The following is a 21,001-nucleotide window of genomic DNA, read 5'->3' on the forward strand; positions in this document are numbered from 1 at the left end:
ACTTAGCAAAGGTAAATTATCAAGGTTATACAAGAGACATGTGAGTAAATAGCAAGAAAGCAGGAGCTTCCTATTGAGCCTTGTTTGCTTGTTGTTTTGGAGACTTTCATGTTGAGGTGCAGTGGAGCACATACATTATATTTTAGAAATTATCTTCATTCTAAGAGGGAAATGCTTCTTGTGTAATCACTTAAGAGCACTCTTCCTGCTCAATGCATTTTCTGTGAGGTCCTGAAGCCAGTTACAGAGGGGGCAATGGAAATCTTGCATATGTGAAGAGCATGGGCATTTCGGGACTGTTGGTGAACAGTCACAGCTCCTGTTGCAAATCTAGAATTCCAAGTGAGTCATGCCTGTGCAGGACCTGTTCCTTTTATACCTGTTGATGTTTTTTCAAACAAGAAGTAGGTGGCCCAATTTCAGTACTTTGCATTACTGTTCACAGAGCTACAGGAAGGCAACAGGGCTCCAGCCAGCCAGTCACCATGCCCACTACCAGCACTCTCCTGTGAGCATACACAGGGAAGAGTCCTCCAAGGAGGGCCAAAGGCACCACCCCATGTGGCACATCATGGAGCCTGTCTGAATGGGCCTCTGCACCCTGGCCATGTCTAAACAGCGTTTCTCTCCAGTGCTCCTCTATGGAATGATGTTGGAATACAGGACATCCTGAAGAAGTTTGATTTCTTCTTCTCCAAACAATTTCATAACAGGTTTCCTTTACAGCATTTTAGGAAGTGAATCCACTAAAATCTGAATTTAAAAACATAATGCATACTCCAAAGATCAGTCCATTTTTAGATTTTTTAATGAACATTCAAGATTCATATACAAAAGCTAACAGCAATAAGTCAATGATGAAATACATACAAGGAAATCAGGTGGAAAATAACTCAGTTACAGTTTCTCACCACTGAAACTCTACAGGCTGGCGGCAGCAGGAGGTGGTCAAGGTTCCAGAGACAGAGGGCCATGGCCCAATGGCTGAGAAGGTCATAAAATCGGTTTTAACAACTTTTTTTCTTCCTTGGTCATTGTTCATTTAGTGGAGAGGTTAGAGTGGGATGGGAAATAAATCCCCCTCCCCCAAAAGAAAAGAATTTTTAAGCAATTAAGTTTTTCCTTGGGGAAAATACTTGATCTGCTACTCTAACATACTATATGTTTCTGCTATTAAATTTGTCTCCATAAATGCAGCCTATTCTACTTCTTTATGTCAAATCATGCAGTACTTTTCTAATTTCAGAGTAGTAAGAATTATCAAAGGCAATTAAGTTTGGACATAAATGTCCACAGTTTCCTTTTAATGAAAAATGTGCTCTCTGTGATCTTTGTTTCCTGTGGTAGTTGGTCAAGTAATAATAATGGAGCATTTCTTAAAATATTTATCTGCTGGGAAATTCTGTATGAAATGACATTCAAAGTATAAAAAACATCATTAGGTAACACTTGGAACAGTTAAAAATATACTTATCTTGTTTGTAAACTATCAGTGTTAAGATTCTGAGCATCTGAATGTTAGTCATTGCCTCCTGGTTTTCTATAAAGTTGTTTACTTTGTCAGTGGGACATATTTGAAACACCTGAAGTTACATATACAAACATCAAGGCAATATTATTTGTATGTATTATTAAACATGCAAAAGTTTCCTGAAAGACAGTGCCCAAATACGGAGAGTCCTTCTGCACTTCGCTGGAAGTATGGCTTCCTTGGAGTGTGGAGCACAGTTGCTTATTTGGGAGAGGCAGCTCCTTTAATCACTGGCTCCCTATTCAAATATGTTGCCCAGTAAACTAAGTTGAAAGTGCCGAACAAGACTGGAAATATGATTCGGGACATCTTGTCAATCTTGCTGATGCTGTTGTAAGTCTTTTTGCTCTCAGCCATCTTCTCTTCGGAAGACTTGACAGAGACCGTAGATACATTTGAGGTCCCTGCTGGGATTTGTTCCTTTGGGATGTTTGGAGGGTGGGTCATCTTTCCAGTAGTGTAAGCATTTGTTGACTTATTTAGTTTGAGCTCACGTTCCTTTTTCTGCAAAATATAATAAAAACGTCAGGATGTGTGATGTGCAGGCAAGGGCCAGATCACTTTGGATGTCTAAAGATGTATCTCTCATAAGAGATAAACATCAGCACAGCCCTGGGCGAGGGCAGCTTATTCTCTCCACTGACTTCCTTTTCTAGAAGCCTACACAGCCAACAGACAGGAAGCATATGGCATGCCCTACAGAAATATTTTGCATTTTCCAAGGACATAAGATAAACTTAATTAAGATTACCTTTGCCCTACAAAATAATCATTTCTTTACTTTTAAGTGCATCAGTGACAGATGGCCATAAGGCCATCTTGAGAGCAACCCTAGGGAATTCCTTATAGAAAAAGGGGGAAGATAATGATTTTAAATCATACAGTATGAACTAGGTGCACACCTGTGATTCCAGCATTCTCAGAGCCTGAGGATAGCAAGGTCAAGTCTAGCTTGCTCAAAGTATCTAAACCCTGTCTCAAAAAATAAAAGAATGGACTTGGGGTTTAGCTCACTGTGAAGCCCCTGGGTTTAATCCCCAGCACCACAAAAAAAAAAAAGAAAAAAAAAAGAAATCATACACTGTGTACTGTTTGGAGTAGAGTATTTTTCCTCAGCCTAATGGTTTTGAGAATCATCCATGTTCTTGATGGTACCAGTCATTCATTCTTTTTGTTGGTGAGCAGTATTTTTTGTATCTATATATCACCATTTGTCTCCTCTTGAAGAATAACTGGAGTGTTTCCATACCTCACTCTTATGGGTTCAGCAGCTATGAACATTTTTGTTTTTTGAGAGCATATGTTTTTATTTTTCATATGTATGAAATGCTAGAACAGGAAAGGCAATTTGTAATGAGGAAAATTATAGTAGTAGTTACATTTGGAGATGCAAGGGCAGGAGTTGCCTGAAGGAAGCTTAATAAACTTTCTAGAAATTCATGATGTTCTCTAATTTGATAAAGATCTCGGGCCCACAAGTATGTGTTTTTTGCCAAAATGCAGCAACAGTAGCCACAATACTTGTGAATGTCATGTTCTGTAAATTTTACTTAAAGAGAATAAAACAGTAAACTAATATTGAACTCTAGTTAATGATATACATGCTGACCTACTTCATGGGAATACTTCCATCTGGAATTTATTTTGAAATGCATCAAAAAATAAGATGGATTGATGGATGGGATAAGATGGATGGATGACTAAAGAGGTGACAGATGTGGACAATATAACCACAGTAAAATGTTAATAGTGTTCATTGTAAAAAAAATATAAACGTTGTTGTATGTTTTGGAAACAGTCATAACAAAATGTTGGGTAAAACTCTGTTTCATTAACAAAGAAATATAACCTCACCAATAAAATTTGAAAAACATGTGATAGTAAGGGAAAGAAAATATATCAACCTTTCAAACTTTGGAAAAGACAGCAGAAAGGATAAGCAACCGTGCAATGGGAATCAGGTGGAAAGGGAGGCAGAGGAAATGCTGATCCAGGTGCAGGGAACATGGGGACTCTGTGGGGTCTTGTGAGGGAGGAAAGACCACCTTCAGAAGGAGATGCCTGTTAGCAATGCCCACCATCACATGAACACTGTGCTAGTCGGCCAGAAGAAAGCATTAAACATGACTTGCTTCTGTGAAAGGTTTTCAATTCTGGATGTAACCAGGGAGAGGCACTTAGAAGATACTGTGGTCCATCAGTGTCCTTGAAACAGTGGTTCTGAGGACCTCAAAGAACCAAATCCCTTCTGTAAAATGATGGGTCATTTGCCTACAACCTGTACACGTCTTCCTGTGTTTGATCATCTCTAGATGATATAGAATGCCTAGTATTATGTAAACAGTTTTTATACTGAATTGGTTAGGAAACAATGACAACACAAAGGCTATATGTGTTCAGTGTGGACAGAAGTTTTTGATCCTCAAATAGTTTTGTTCGGGGGATGGTTGAATCCAAGGATAGGGAACCCATGGATACAGGGGCCAACTGCATAACTTGGCCCTGACAATAATTGTTTTTAATTGGGAGGGAGGAGCAACAGAAGCTAGCCACACGGCTCAGGGAAGCCCAGGCCTGTGGTGGACATGAGTCTGTGTCCCTGGACCCCTTCCAGGAAGGGCATGCCACTCACATACAGCAGTGAAGCCAGCTGTCACCTCCTGCAGGGACAGCCTCACTGTAGAGTGCTGCCTGCTCCTAGTCACATCTTCCTGGAAAGCTGGACCAGTGATAGCCAGTGAGGTGGGAGCAGCACAGCTTGGCCACATCCCTGGAAGGCTTGCTCAGCTCTCCTGGATGCATTATCCTAGCTTTGCATGGCCAGCATCATAGTGCAACACCTTCCTTTGTCAAATCTTACATCTTGTTTCCCTTCCCAAGTCCTCACTCCTAAAAGCAACTTTTACCTCAAACTCAGAGACACCAGTTTCTTTTGAAAATCCCAACATGAAAAATTGGAGAACACAGTCTAGATTGCAAGTTCCTCCTGCTTCTAATTTACAGTCATTTTGTGAGTACACAAGCAGACTAAGAGGAGGTTCACCCATTCACACTCACTGCCCACGTCTGGCAGAATGATATGACTGCCTCAGACCTTGTCACTGCACAGAGGCTCAGATCTGCATGCCCCACAGCCTTCCAGGAAAGGGAACAGCACAGTGTTTTGGATTCTAAAATGCTGATTGAGGCACACTGCTGATTCTGAACCAGTGCTGCATTAGACCAGACAATCCACATTATCCCATTCTTCCTGCTTCCCTCCAGATCTCCCTTCAGATCTAGAGCAGTCAGATTAGTAACAACAGTGATGGCAGCACTGTCAACAACAATATCCAAAAACAAAATCCAACAACATTTTCATTGTCTCCATTTACCTGGGCTTCCCTTTCCTCTCAGACTTGAAGCCATGGGCCTGACAACTTCAGTTAATCCAGTGACGTCTAAATAGCTCCTCTGCTTCAGACTTGGTCATGTCTATCATCATGAGGCCATAAAAGACCAAGGCAACTGCAAACATTCACCATTGAGCAACACTAAGCAGGGTGCTGGAAAGCCCCTTTCCCCAGACAACACTCTCACTCCCCTCACAAATACCCTCCTTGGGTTTCCTGCCTGCAGAGGCAAGTCCATATACTTTGGTGAGGCATCTGGACAGTCTGAGAGCACCTTTTCCCTGCACATGTTTTCCACAGCCCCTCCAATCATCCACTCCAGTCAGATCAGTCCTGCTTCCCCAACTTTCCAAAATATCCCCAAAACAGGCTCTGTGCGCTACAAGCATCAGACACTGAGGCAGGCATGTCAGACTCTGAGACTCAACTCGGAGAGTGAGGGTGTAGTGAGAATTTCCCTAAAGAAATACTTCAGGTTGGAATCTTGTGCAACTTTTACTGCCTCAAACATTCCTTAGATTTGGGCACAACTCACATGTTAAATACTTGACAAATAATTCTTTCAAACAGAGCAATACTTTCCAAGACAATTCATGCACACAGCTTCAGTGAGCCAAGTCACGTAGCGGACTAGGTGGGTCTGGCTGATGGACTATGTCCAGTAAGCTCTGTGTTCTCTTCATGAGTGCCACCTTGCACTGCTCTGTGAAGTGCCAAATGAAAGTGCAGTAAAGGGAACTGTACAATTAAAACCCTGACAAGTCATCCCTGGATAAATAGGGGTTTTCTTTGCAAGAATAATAGCCTTGAATATAACTGAGCCCAAGCCATTCACACATTAGGCCTTTTGCTTGAATAAAATTGGTAACTGAAAATAAATCATATGAGTGACCTATTTCAAGTAAGAATTTATAATGATCTTGAGTATAAGGGAAGGGGTCATTTTGGGGCTGGGGAGAAAGAGGGGAGAAATCTTTGTCTCATGTAGACACAGAATCAAGCACATTTTCTCAGTCAAGTTGACCTGAAAGAGAAGAAAAGAGGAGGAAAATAAAGCCAGTACCTTGATCTTGGCTGCTTCCAAGGCTTTTTTGCCATCCCAAGCCCAGCCTCTCTTTGTAAAATAGTTGACTGTGGCAAACTCAATCAGCGCAGAGAAGACAAATGCGTAGCACACGGCAATGAACCAGTCCATGGCGGTGGCATAGGCCACTTTGGGCAGGGAGTTGCGGGCACTGATGCTGAGTGTTGTCATGGTCAGCACTGTGGTCACCCCTGCAGGGGAAGAAGGGGAAGAATGGAGTGTGGAAATGGGTCAGTAGAGCCCAGGGGTCCCCAGCACAGCACTGCTAAATGGAATAGATAAAGACACAGAAGAGACTGCTCACTTTAATCCAGCCTGCCAGACATCTGTGGCCTCTGTAGAAATGTTGCAATGGCCACAAAGAAAGGCCACATTTCTTGGTGAGAGATGTTGCTTTAGGACTGGCATTTACAGACCACTTCTGGGGCACCTACGAACTGTCAGACTGTGACCTAAGCTGCAGTTTCCTTGTCCCCATTTTTCAGAAAGGAGCCTGAAGATTTAAAGATGCTTGTCAATGCACCCACATTCATCCTGTGGTGGATGAGACAAAGCATCTTTGGAGTCAGGTCCTTGAACTCTTAGTCCGAGCAGCTCACGGTTGTGTACCCTGCCTCCCTTCTACAGCATTCTGTCTGCTGAGTGTGCACCACTGTTGGGCATGTAGCTGTCATGCACCAGCTCTGGGTCAGATTTTACCTTAACATTCATATATTGAATTCTTAGCCTCTACCATCTCACATCTGGACTTATTTGGAAATAAAGACTAAAGAAGCAATTGAGTTAAAATGAAGCCACTAGGGGATCCTTAAAATTACTACTGTCCTTTAAAAAGGGGGAAATACGGAGAAAAGCATGCACTCAGGGCCAACACATGTGAGAACTAGAGTTGTGCTGCCGTGGGCCAGAGAGGTACCAGAAACCGAGGACAGAGGCCAGGAACACATTCTCCTCAGAGCCCTCAGAAGGAACCGCCCTTGCCCACATTCTGATCGTGGACTCCCAGCCTTCGGAACTATGAGGCTTTCACTTCTGTTTAAGCTGTTTGAGCAACCCAGGTTATGGGAGCCACAGTATGGCATCAAAGGACAGATTACCACTGAGGTCACAGCAGCTCCTAGTTTTCACCCCGTGCCATCCTTCAAATGTACTCATATATACTCACTGAACATGGAACTCTGCATGGGATGAAGACTTAATGAGACATCGGTTCACACTATGATTTGGTTTTGTTTTTTTGTTGTTGTTTAGAAATCCAGCAAATCACTGTGCACGTGAGTGTCATACATGACCTTAAATAGGCCTCTTCCATCTTCTTGGGTCTTTAACATCCTAATATGCACCAAGAACTGCAGTAGGAAATAAACTAACAGATAATATTTTCTACCACTCGCCCATAAAATTCCCCTAAAGACTATATGAGGTCCATTAACTTGGGGAGCACTGCTCTGCCCTGGGCCAATGTCCACATCTTCCTAAAATATCCTGGAGTTAAGGCATGGAGGAAAGCAGGGTGGGTGTGCTGTTGGGAGTGGAGTGGTGGGCAGGCAGGGATGCTCCTGTGCCTTCACCAATAAAGTCTGCAGGCTTTTGGGCTTCCTGCACGCTGTGGAAATTCTTAAAATGAAATGGATGTGCATGTCTTCCTTCTTTGGAGAGAAAACTGCAACAGAAAAAGCTAACGTGGAAATGCACTTTACAGTACAGGAAGGTGTGCACATCCCAACTGAACTGAGGAATTGCCTTTTGTGTCCCCTCCTGAACTGAATGAGAATGAGCACTGCAGTTTGGCTAAGTGTTGAAGGCTTGGCCCTGTCCATGGTGCTGTTAGGAGGTGGTGGAACCTTCAGGACGTGAAGCACAAGGGAGGAAGTTAGGTCACTGGGAACCTGCTCCTGTAGGAATCATAGAACCCTGGTCTCTCTCTCTGTCTCTCTCTGTCTCTGACTCTAACCCCACCCCCATCTTGCCCATGGGGTAGTTTTCCTACACATTCCCACCATGATATGCTGCCTCACCATAGGTCCCAAGGCAATGAGACCAATTGACCTTAAGCTGAAAGCTTCAAAACTGTGAGGTAAACCTTTTGTCTTGCTAATTGATTATCTCAAGTATTCTGTTACAGTAAGGGAAAGCTGACTAAAGCAACATGCATAAGAGAATCAATGATGGCCAACCACATCCACATCCACTTCCCTGTACCAAAATATCTCTGAAGTTAGAGTTTTCTGTAATTATATCTGAGGGATGTAAAATAATGATGTTCTAGATTCTTATTACATGCAGTTGCCCTTAAGTATCTGTGGAGATTTGGTCCCAGGAACCCCTTGGAATCCAAAGGACTTGGTGATCAAGTGCCTTATAGAAAATAGCAAGGGTTATTTGCATATAATTTATATGCATTCTCTTGTTCACTATAAATCATCTAGATGGCTTATAAATCTAATATAATGCAAATGCTATGGAAATACTTCTTACACTGTATTTTTAGGCACTAATGACAAGAGAAATGGTCTGTACATGTTCTTTACAAATTCAGTTCTTTTTAACCAATGTGGTTTGGTTGAATCTCAGGATGCAGAACTTATGGCTACACAGAGATGACTGTGTGTGTGTTTAATTCAAAATTAACACATGGTTAATTTTCAAGTGATACATGCATTTCCAAGGAAACTGTTGGATAACTTACAAAGTGGTACTTTACAAGCACTATAAAAATACCATAGCAAAATCTCTCATAAGACAAGTATGTGGTGGCAGTTTTAGATCTTACAAGAAAAGTTATTTTTAAAAAGTTTTTCAAAATGGAAATAATTATTAAGTAAACCACATATTATTCCCAAAATTCTCATTCAGGGTGAAATCCTACCTTCTATTCCAAAAGTTACATGTTTAACTAATTGGTTAATTTGGTTCCCAGGACAAAAAATTTATAGGCAGCACTAGAAGTTTAGTAGATTGTGTTAGTTAGGATTTTGTTACTGTAATAAATTACTTGAGGCAGACAACTTGAAAACAGTACAGATGTATTTTGTCTCACTGTTCTGGAAATCTCAGACCAGGGTAGACTGGCCCTGTTGCTTCTGAGCCATGAAGCAGCACCTCCTGGCAGGAGGGCAGCTAGAACAGCTGCCCACTTCATGGTGGCTGGGGGCAAAGACAGAAAGAGGAAGGGCCCAGATCCCAGTGTCCCTTTCAATGGCAAAGCCCAGGGACCTAACTTCTTCCTGCTGGGCTACACCTCCTAAAGGTTCTCCCACCTTTGAAAATCCCCAGAGCTTCAGACCAAGCCTATAATACAAGAGCCTCTCGAAGACACTGAAGGTCTGAACTACTGCAGTGGCAGTGGTTTTTGTTGCTCTGGGGTGGTTAGGATCAGTTACAAAACACTGCTGTCCAGGCCTGGCTGGGGGTCACTCACCAAAAACTGTCCTGGCTGGGACAGATTCTCTGTTTAGCCAAAAGGACACCTGGGACAAGATTACTGTCATTATGCAGGGAAGGTAGGTCTGGATGACAAAGTAGCCAATCTTCCTTTTCAGGTGGAAATGCGCCGTCATAATTGTGTATTCACCTGCAGACATGCAAATAATGCATATTAGGGCCCTTAGGTATCTACAGTCCTGCTCTAGACAGAAGAGTTCATGGTTCATGGGGGCTTACTTTCACCTGTCCTTCAAGTCAGGTCTTTATTTGAATTATATTAGTTAGAGAGAGGATGGAGGAAGATGTATGACTCTCTTATCCATCCTTTCATAAGTCTCTTGACAGCCAGTCTCTGAAGAGCCTTAGCTGATGGCTGTTCTTCCCAGGGAAAATCAGATTTGTGTGTTTACTAATCCCTGGTCACAATCTCTGCTCCCATCTGCCCCCTTGCCTGCTACTGCGATCAGCATTTCAGGATTTAGCCTTGCCTATATAACTCAGGACATCTCACAGCTCTCACAGATCCTTCCCATTTCCCAGCTGGGGATGCTCCAGGGAGGTGGGACAACCACTGTACCCCAAGGTCTATGCTTGCCCAGTCCATTGGAGGGTGAGGAACAGCAACTCAGGACCCACAGATCCTGGCAGCTCATCCCTCTTGCCACCCACCAGAGAGACGAGCACCCTCCAAGCTTTAGACTCGGGCACATTTCCTTGGCAATGTCCCAGTTCCTTCTCTGCATTTGCCTGGCTGTGTGGAAGGCAAGTGGAGACCTCCCGTTCTTTGCTGAGAACAATGCTGTCCTGATGGTTAACTAGTAAGGAGCTGGGGTGGCCAGGCTGCTGATGCAAGTGGGAGTGGGGCTGTTGGACATCTCCCTGCTACTTGAATGTGCATCTTCCCTGGGGAGATGGCAAGGATGCTTTTGAGCGGAGGTTAAGCTGAGCTGATATGAGGACCAAACTCCTCAGCTGCATGGCAGGGAGTGGACAGTGTGGCTTGGGACCTGGGTTGTATATAAACATGGGAGGAAGAAGCCTGGAGACTCACTGCTTGGACCCTAGGTGGGGTCTCCTCTGTGAGGGGAGTGGTCTTCCAGCTGTAAGAGCAGAGTTGGGGCACTGGAGGCTGATGACAGACCCTGTGCTACTGCAAGGCTAGCTGTGGATGCCCCGTGTGCTTTGCTCACATATCGTACATCAGAGATGATGGAACTGTCAAGATCATGGGTGGTAGAAATCTGTCCTTACAGAAGGAAGCCCATATTCTCAGCAGCCCCTGAGAGGCGCTGTGGAGTGGGGATCGTTTCACATACCCCAGGGTAGGATAGAGCAGGGGAATGATGCCCTGAAGGCTGCAGTGGGGCAGGAAGAAGGCATGAGTGGGTTGGGTACCAACAATGAGATCTTTAACAATGATCCAACATTGCCTCTCTTTAACACTGGAAGGTGTGAAATCCCTCCCATTCTCCTTTACAGTAGAGCTTGAAATAGTTCTCTTCATTCTTCTTGTGTTCATTCTGAATTGGAAGTAGGAAAATTAGATAATGTTTTAAAAGTGTTTTCTTAGAGTGTAAACAGGAGTCAAAACCTCAGTTGTAAGTTTTTTAAAGAGCTGTATAAAAATAACTCCAAACAGTGACATCTTTTTGCTACCACAATTCTTCACTCCAAACTTCTGCCATAAAGTGCTTTCACTCATTTCCATAAAATCAGGCCTGTTTCTGCATCCTTTCCATGCAGCAAAACGGTGACCAAATGGTGACCCTATCCCTCAGGCTCTCTGACGCCCCTCAGGGTGCCCCATGCACACAGCTGGGCAGGGCCTGCCCCATGTGGGTGCCTGTCCCATGTGGGTGCCTGTATATGCAGAGCAGGCTATTCCCCAAATGTTCGTGTGCATCCTGCCAGCTGCCAAGATGAACCAGCAGAGATGTGACCAGGGCCTCCCCTGAGGATGCCCTCTGAGGCTTAGACCTCATTCTGCATTCAGGGCAACCTCCAACCCTTTAGGCTTTTCTCCTCCGCAATGACAGAAAACTTTGTGCAGCCCTAAGCCCCCACTCCTACCACCTGATGACCTCTGGGGCTGGGCCTGCCAATGCCAGGAGGTGTCTGACAACATAGCCTGAAGGCCCCAAAGGGCAAGTGCATGCTTGGAGTCCTTTGGACTCCAACTATTGTATCAGGGAAGCCAGGCTTGGGTTACCCTGTGGGCTCAGGCTGCCCCACCTTTGGGATTGAGAGCAGAGCTTCTGCTTCCTCTGTACCAACTCAGCTACTCTTTCCATGCCGCTGGGTGGTGCTTCCCAGATTCAGGCCCAGGGAGGTCTCTAAATATGCAGAGCAGAATGCAGGGGAGCAGGCAGCTGGGAGAATGTGCAGAAAGCACCTGCCTTTCCTTCAGAGACAGCCTGGTGTCTCTGTGGGCAGCAGTGTTATGTAAGCATGTCACATGCCTGGGGCAGGGTCTGTTCCCAAGGTGGCAGATGCACTGCAGATGATCCTTCGCATCCCCCTTCAACCCCCTGGCAGCTGCAGCTGGTAGCTCTGTGAACAGCTGCATGGAGGGCCCTGAAGCATGGCAGCTGTGCTGCTAAGGGAGTGCAGCTGGCCAAGGGGTCCTGTTTGTGGCCAGTGTGTCCCCTCCAGCATGGGATATAGAGCTGGAGATCCTTGCAGGTCCCCGGTACAGTGGCCCATGCAGACACTTACCTGTGCTGGTGCTGATGTTCTCAGTACCCACCGTCTGCCCCATGAGGTGGTACTGGTTCAGCCTGGAGCCATCTTCTGCCACTACCACAGACTTGGTGGAGCCATTGGTCCAGACATAGATGACTTCAGAGTTAGGGTATGCATCTGTAGGGGATGGGCAGAAAGGGCACAGGCAAGGAGTCACTGCGGGCCATGAAAACACAAAGATATTGACAAAAGCAGCACAAGAGATGAAGGGCAGTTTGGAAAGTCAAGAATGCTGAGATGGGCCAGGATAGATGTCACCTTGATTCAGGACCTTCCCATTGGAAATGGTCTGGGAGCAGAAGCCAGGGCCCAGTGCTCCTTGGTGTTTTCTCCTCCAGTGCAGCCAGCGAGAGCCCAGCCCTGAGCCCAGGGCCTGTTCCCTTCAGCTCTGCGACCCCGGCAAGTCACTTATTCTCTGTGCCCTGTTTTTTCAGTTGCAGAATGTGGTAACACCAGAAACTTCTTCCAGGGCTCTGCTGTGACTCAGTGTCCTTTACAGTGGCACATCTGTGTGGAGCCCTGACCGTGGTCCTCACCATGTTCATGACTATCTCCCATGCTGAGTAATAGGGACTTGTCTTGGGCCCATATAAAATATATACTATAGCACATTAGTAACAAAACTGTCTTTAAAGAATACTTGATATGACATTAAAAAGAAGGAAACATAAACATAAAGCTAGTGGGGTATTTGACCTTGTTTCGTGAAACTAATGCATCAGCAACTGGTTCCGTCACTGCCTACCCAGTCCACGCTCAAGCAATGCACAGTCAGTTCGTTAAAAATATTGCTAAAAAGCACATAAAAGCGTTAAACATTTATAATCTTGGGGGCCATATTACTAGCTGGCAAAGGCCATGTGTGGCAAGTTTGGAGTCTAAAGCTACCTCTGCAACAGGCGCTGCTGTCCTGGGAGGGAGCAGGGCAGGGTGGGCAGGGGCTGCGCCCCCTGGTGTCACACCTGTGCAAGTGTCACCTTACATGGCAAAGGCCTTGTGCAGATGGGCTCTAGATGTCTGACCTTAAGACTGTAAAATTATCCTGGATTATCCCAGTGGGCCCAATCTAATCATGACAGCTAACTTTCTCCAGCTGGAGTGGTTGCAGTGCTTTAAAGCACAGAAAAAGAACTTGCCTGGCCACTGCTGGACATGAAGCCTGGAATGGATAGCCTCCCAAAGACAAGACTCCCCCAGGGACAGTCACAAGGACACAAGCACTTCCCCACCCCGGGATGCACAGACCTGAAACCTATCCCAAACCTGACGTGCCGGGAGGAGATTCACCCCAGAGCCCATAGAGAAGACCTGGGCCACCCATGATTTGTCCTCTTCAGACCCAGACTTGAGAAAGCAGCCAAGCCCACTAGACTCTTGGTTGATAGAATCAAGAGATGACAGATGTGCTATTTTTTGTTTCGGTTTTTTTTTTTTTTGGTACCGGATATCGAACTCGGGTCCTTGCGCTTTTGAGGCAGGCAGTGGAACCACTGAGCTAAATCCCTGGCCCAAATGTGCTATTTTTAACTGCTACATTTGTGAAAATTTGTAACTGCAGGAGTAGAAAACTAGAACAGATAAGGTGGAGAACAAACAGGAGTCTAAAGAAATCTGCATTCTGGAGGAGAGACGCATAGAAACATAAAATATACATGATGGCAGGTAGCATAATGAAGAAACACTAGCCAAGAGGAGGCAAGAGATGCTTTTCCAATGGGATGATCCAAGAAGACCTAATTCAGGAGATCCAAGTCATTGTGGCTCTGTTAAGGGATGTGCAGGCACTTCCATCAGAAGGAAGCTGGCCTCACCCAGAGGGAACTACGGGCACAAAGGTCCTGAGGCAGGAGCATTCTGGGGATGGCTGGGAGAAGATGCACATGCAGTGGAGATGGCAGAGTAAAGGTCAGAGAAAATAAGGCCTAAGGACATTTGAGGCATTTGACTTTCCTCTGAGACTCAAAGATCAATAGCAAGGTTTAAGCAAAGAGTGCCCTAAGATAGGCAATCAAAGGACCATTCTGGCTGAGTGAAACAGGAGACCATGCTATACTTGGAAAGGGGCCAGAAATGGGAGGGTGACATGAAAATAACTAGATGAGTGGGGGGGGGGAGTGGAGAAGAGAAATCAAGGACATATTTTTGTTTTAAGCTCATCCAACAAGGAAGAATGCAGTGCTTACACTGAGAAGGGTGGCAGGATCCCATGGCTCGGCTCTGGTGAGACAGCAGCAGTCCTGCCTCAGAGGGAGAGGGTGGCCAAGAATGTGGGTAGGCAGTGGCCACACCAGCCCCAGGTCACAGGAAGGCCCCTGCATGCCTGGGCTGCCTGGGACACAGGCTGTGATGTCTCCTGTGGAGAGCAGAGAAAAGAAGCAGAGGAGTGCTCCTTCCCAGGGTGTGGCAGGGTCATCCAGAGCTTAGAGAGGAGGCGGATCCCTATAACAAAGCCACCTTCCACAGACTGCCAGATCTGACTTCTAATCATTTGTTTTGTTAAACAAATTTCTATCTATGTTCATACTTTTTTCTTCTATTGTCTTTATCTAGTTTTAGGATTAGCACAATGTTGATTTTCTAAAATGAGGGGAGAAGTGTTCCTTCTTTTTTCTGCTTTAATTATTTGATATAATTTATCAGTTAAAATGTGTATGAGCCTGCTGTTGTCATATAGGTAGGTTTTCAAGCTAGGAATATACTTTCTTTAATAGGTGCTATTCAAATTTTATATTTCCTCCAGAGTTAGTTTCATTAATTTGTCTTCCAAGGTACTTCTTAGAAGTTGTCAAATTTATTTCAAAACAGAGTTTTGAAATATGCTTTCCATATCCTTTTAAATTCTGTAAAATCTGTGTTAATATCTCCTAGGTCTTGATATTGTAATTTTAAAAACATATAATTGATATTGTGCAATAGGAAGAAAAGGTCTAAAGGAGCAAGGGAAGTGGGAGGGGTAGGGGAAAGGAAAGGGAAAAGAAAAAATATGAGAAAAGGAAAAAAATGGAAACGAAGTCTTTGCAAATAGGGAAGAGTGGAGGAGGTGAAGGGAGGGCAGATGAAGGGGAAAAAATAAGAATCAAGATACTCATGTAAAGGTATAAGCACCCAATGATGAATGTAACTGTATTGTATACCTAAAATGTACCAATAAACTTAATGGGGGTGGGAAAAGAGATGAGGCAGGAATGGCAGAGAGAAGCCTACACAGTGGGAGGGCACAGATGTGCTCTCCTGGAGGCCTGGATCACAGGCTGCAGAGAGTGGCCAAGGGGTGGCCAGAGGGTCCAGCCAGGCCACCTGCACAAGTGTAGTTTCCTGGGGTCTTGTTGTCCAGCTGTCCTTTCAGGTCCTGCAGGGAGACAGGCACACACCACAGTCTTCCCTGACAGCCTCACCTGCCATGCCATTCAGGCTGTGGTACAGACAAACCTGTCTCCAGATCATCAAAGGCCATGCACTACATTGAGAGAGACCCACACTCAGGACAGGGGATGGGCAGCAGAGATGGGCTCCAGTGCAGGGTCCCTCAGGAAGACATCTGCTTTGGGACTGCCTGGTAGCTGGGCCAGCCCACTCTGGGGACAGTGCCCAGTGTAGCCAGTCCCAGGTCTCAGGGAAAAAGCTCTCAGCAGGGAGAAGCCAGAGAAATGACCCCAGGACCAACCAATTGCTACTCTAATTCTTGTTCTATGACAAACAAGTACCCATAACAGCTGAAAAATAATAAAATAAGCACATATATAGGAAACCTCCCCTCACAGTGCATAACTCACCAAAAGCTCATCATCCTTCCCTTCCAAAGTAATACTCTAAGTTTATTGCTTTCTAGTTTCATTTTCTGGTCAGGATTCACTAAACTATGTTGCTTATCTTTGCCTATTTTCTTTCTGCAAAATCTGCTTCTGTGTTTTCACGCCCATTTGGATTGGTATGTTTCAATTACAGACTTAGATAGAGGTTTTTGCCATATGTGTTACAATTACCTGCTTGAAATGTTTGTTCGTGGTATTATTTGGGGCGGAGATAAACATTAACTTTACTATCAAATGAGTTAAAATTCCAAAAGCCCTCCCAATTCTCCCTACATCAAGACACATGAATTGCACACGTTTTAATGTGCTGTCTTTCACAGCTGTGACCTCAGTCATCTGATGTGCATTTCTGATATGTCTCTGTATTTATGCATCCTGTGTCAATTTCTCATGTGACATCTGGTGCGACCACAATAACATCAGTGTGCCCCACCCCACTTCCAGGCAGGGCTTGCTCTGCCAGGAAAGGCTGCATCATAGCCTCCCTGCTCCCCTCCCTCTCCTTCTCTGTTCCAGTGTAAAGACTCTCCGTATGCAGGTGTCAGAACATCCACAACTGGACACGTGAGGGTCACCTTTTCTGCTTCAGGGGCTCCTGGATATTCTTGGCCTGCTGTTCATCAAGATACTTGTTAGACTCCACTTCTTAGGATTCTTCTTTTTTAACGCTCATGAGATTTTTGTTGGAAACCAGTGAATCTATAAACATAGGTTGTAGACTGGGGAGACATGAAATCCGACACTCAGTGTTTTTCACAATGGACATGATGTGTCTCCTCATGTGTTTGTCTTCTGTATTGAAATGTCTTCCAGTAAGGAGGCATCATGTCCTACATAAGCATCTTGAACAAGTGTTAGTCAGCTTTCAGGCACTGTGACCAAATCCATAAGTTAATCAATGAACCAAGAGCAAAGATTTGTTTTTGCTCATGGTTTCAGAGGTGTCCATTCACGGTTGCTTATGTGGGTTGTATTGGGCCTGTGGAAGCCCAGTGCCTCACAGTGGGAGCAAGTGACAAAAAAATAATTTTACCTCATGGTATCCAGGAAGCAGAAACAGAGAAAACAGACTGCTCCAATATCCCTTCAAGGACTTTGCCCAGTGACATCCCCTCCTTCCACTGGGTCCTACCTCCCAAAGGTTGCACCACCTCTCAATAGCACAAAGCTTGGAACCAAGCCTTAACACATGGGCCTTTGGGGAATACTCAAGATCCAAACCATTGTAATGGACTTTTGATAGATACTCTCCACCTAGATACATGATACTCTTTCAAAAATAGTGTATCTTGTCCTGAAACAATGGCCACAGGGAATATCAACTTACAAGACTCAGTCCAGATGGAGTCAGAAGCATGAAAATTACCAATAAGACCCTAACATTGATCTGCCCATGAGCAAGATGTTAGCAGTAGCTCCTCTTACAGCAGCTGCTGGGGACCACGGAACCCATGCTTTGCTCCTCTTACAAGTAGACATGGAGTGATATTCTGCCCTTTCCTTTAATTAGCCTGACCTTCTGTTTTCAAGTGTTAGGTGACATAGAAATCCATTTCCACAATGCAGTGCATTCAGTGGTGATCTCCTTCCCTTGGGGAGATTTGTACCTCCAGGCGATGAAGGTGTGCATGGAGTAATATGGCTCTCCCCTGGGCAAGTGGCTTTCAACTGTGTAGTCACAGGTACCACGGGGCACATTCTGGTACTCTCATGGCTACCTGAGTTTCACACAAGTGACAGATTTCTTCCCGTAATGTAGATGTTTCAGAACTCTGACTCATGCAGGGCTGTGGTAACTCAGACAGAGGTCTGTGCAAAGCAGCCACAGCAGACCCTGGCCAGGCTGCAAGAGTGGATGTGGCAGGACAGTAACAAGGCCTCATCTTCTGGGTGGGGGGAGCCCCCACTTCCTGCTGTCTGGCCCAGGCCTGTTCTGCCTCTGGTAACTGTGCACCTGTTCTGCGTCTTCTCAGCTCACTGCCCCACATCAGGGAAATCTCCCACTCTAGGCAGCTGCCTCCCAGTGGGGGCACAGGAGTCATGAACAACTCCCTTTGGATTTCCCTCTCCCTGCGGGACTGGAAGCCAGCTTCAGCCAGGAGAAATAAAATGGGCCGCACAGCCCTTGCATATGTGAGCAGGTGGGGAACGTGAATCTGGAGACTCAGAAAAGCTCAGGGTTGGGCACAAGGTCATCGTGATGGAACAGCTCTGGGGGGTGGAAAGGCCTGAGAGTCCACAGTCCTCTAAAGAGAAAGCAGAACACTGGAAGCAGTGCTTCCCTCGCGAGCTTACCACTCAGTCAGAAGTCTGCTAAGCAAGAAATCGAAAGGGCCCCAGAGCAGGTGACACTCAGGAGAGGGGGACCCCAGGACACAGGGGTGCTGTGGGGTGCACCGGAGTCTGGGGTGTAGGTACCTCCTGAGGACATGAGGGTGCAGACAAGAGTCTGGGGTCTTGGGGCCACAGGGTAATTGTGACCACTGGGACAGCCCCAGCTTACAGGGCCACTGATGCCCGTGCCTGTCTGTGCTCCTGAGTGCTGGGGTGTTTTTCATCTCTACAGCCAGGGGTGTGTGCCTGTTACACCATCAGGGAGGGTCACAGCTATCGCTGGCTGGGACACAGGCTTTCTTTGTCACTGTGCCTTGTCTCTAAGACCCTTTCTGTACTACTTACTGAAGGGCAGGGGGCTGGATGACAATATTTACCTTCCAGAAAGGACCCAAAAGAATAGTAATTTTAAGTAGAGAAGTTTTTTAAGTCACTGAATGATATTGCACTCTTTAATTCATATGTTCTTGCTTTCTGAATTGTTAAGAGAATAAATACGCACTGACATAGATGATATTAATAGCATTAATGACAACAAAGCAAGAGGCAGAGTGGCCTCCAGCACATCTGATCAGGTTCTCAACACTGAGTTCTGCTCTCCTTGTCAGATTAGTCAGATTAAAGGTAGGAAGAAATCACCTCTCTTGCCCGTTTCCACCCGGGCATTTACTGACCAGTGCTAAATTCTTCTTTTTCAGTCAGTGATGGTGCATTTAGTTATTTAGCTGAGGCCACAGTACAGAGGAAATCAGGTTTACTGTGCTGGCATTTGCACTGATTTAGAGCTCCAGAAAACATAACGCCTGCCCTCCTCCGACCAATCATCAGCAGAACCAGGGAGAAGGCTGGACACGTGTCACTCACACTGATTTGGGATTCATCACCATTTCCCTTGAGACCACCTCTCCTGAACTGACACTGACCCCTTCTAACCTTGCAAATCCTCAGGAGGAGGTTAGGGACAGCAGAAGCAAGCCCTTAGTTACAGGGCCATTCAGAAGCCAGGAGTTTGACATGATTCTGACATTCACTACCACCTCTTAGCTTTCTAAACCTCTATTTTGCCATCTATAGTTCTGGAAAACAGCACACACATCGCAAGGGTCTCGGTGAGAAGAATGTGTTTACACAAACACTAAGTATTCAATGTTCACCTGACACAGACTAGGCGTTTACTAGCTAAAATAGGAGGAAGCATATGCTGAGAAGGATGTTTGGTGTCAAATCTAGTCTCATGAAAGGCTTTCCTACTGGAATTTACTTTTTTTCTTTTTCCTTATGATTCTGGGGATGGAACATAGGGCCTGGGAGGTGCTGAGTATGTACTCTACCTCTGGTCTTCATCTGCAGCTTGGATCTATGTTTTAATTGTGGCCTAAAGTAGGTCCAACTTGTGCAGATGGTGGTCAGTTTCATCTGATAGCCTGTGTGGACACAGCAACTGTCAGTTGTCAGGCCTGTGTTATGAGGTGTTGGCTGTATACTGTACTGAAGAAATGCAGATTAGAATGTAACAGAAATCTTTGTGACTGGAAAATGTAGAAGATTTAATCTCTCTGAAATCCTTGTAGATAGCCTTTGTTTCTCTTGTCAAATCAGGGCAGGAACCAGCACAGTAGACCTGTCACACATCATGTATGGAACCGTGGGTGGGAATACAAGTCAGTACTTGAAATAACAACTGCACAATACAAATAAGAAAGTTCTGTCTGACACATTTCTACAGATATGGCATCTCCAGTGGCCTACTGGGTACTCGGTATTCCTGCTTTAAATTCAACAGGTGAAACAGATTGAGAGGTTTTTGCACACCCTTTGCTCTGTCCAGAATGCACTGAGGTATAAGTGAGCCATCAGAGGTGGGATGAACAGATAACACATCCGTCTTCTTAACAATTAGGGTAAAACAGAGGATTAACATTTGCTAGTCATGAGGCCCATCACCAGCCCACAGTGGAGTCCTTGGGAAATCAGGTGGAATCTAAGGAACAGACTCAAAGAAGTGATACTCTTCCTGTTTCCAGCTTTAAAAGGACATGATCAGAAAAGAAGGAAGGGACTGTCATACTTCCACCAGAAAGATGCTCTGCCTGACAACAGTAGAAGCAAGGCGGTGCATAGAGGGAAATTCCTTCCATAATTTCCTACCCCCTTGTAATTCAAGTCACCGTTTTACCTTCAAACTAGCAGTTCCTTCCAGTTACTTTCAATGCCCTCATGGAAACAGTATTTTTCAAGTCACCTAGGATTAGTGTCATTGATACCTTTCAATGCTCTGTCTCTTTCATCCTACGTACCTGGCCACCTCCTGTTTCCAGCTGTCATCACTTCTGCCTGGTCCATAGGGATTTCATGTTCATGGTTTCACCTTCACAAGCAGGCATTTCACCACATCTATCCTTTGTTCCATAAGCATCACCTGCTCTTCCTGGTACTTTTAATGCCATCCTGACATTCCCTAAATGAGCCTTCCTCTTTTTAAAATGTATTTGTAACAGACAAATAATAATTGTGTATATGTAAGGAGTGCAATGTGATGCTTCAACTCATGTACTTTATAGAAAGAATCAAGATAATTAACATATCTATCACCTTACCAACATAAATTTTTTCTGATGAGAATGGTAAAAACCAATTTTGGCAATTATGAAATATACTAAACATGCCGACTAACTGTGAA

The 21,001-nt window shown here is 45.0% G+C and overlaps 1 protein-coding gene across 3 annotated transcripts in view; it reads right to left on the reverse strand.

Annotated features, from left to right (window-relative positions):
• Nucleotides 1-790: 790 nt before the first annotated feature.
• The window catches only part of Gabra5 (gamma-aminobutyric acid type A receptor subunit alpha5), a 71,061-nt gene continuing 50,850 nt past the window's right edge, over nt 791-21,001 (reverse strand). For all 3 annotated transcript variants that reach the window (XM_087188193.1, XM_004872182.4, XM_087188194.1), the window contains exons 8-11: nt 12,149-12,292; nt 9,429-9,581; nt 5,987-6,198; nt 791-2,035 (exon numbers count right to left, since the gene is read on the reverse strand). In XM_087188193.1, the coding sequence (XP_087044319.1) occupies nt 1,733-2,035; nt 5,987-6,198; nt 9,429-9,581; nt 12,149-12,292 (812 nt within the window). In that variant the 3' untranslated portion in view covers nt 791-1,732. The remainder of the gene's footprint in view (nt 2,036-5,986; nt 6,199-9,428; nt 9,582-12,148; nt 12,293-21,001) is intronic.

The sequence above is a fragment of the Heterocephalus glaber genome, unplaced genomic scaffold, assembly GCF_053883595.1.
Source record: "Heterocephalus glaber isolate CG9 unplaced genomic scaffold, H.glaber_assembly_v1.0 deba00001531, whole genome shotgun sequence".
NCBI lineage: Eukaryota > Metazoa > Chordata > Mammalia > Rodentia > Bathyergidae > Heterocephalus > Heterocephalus glaber.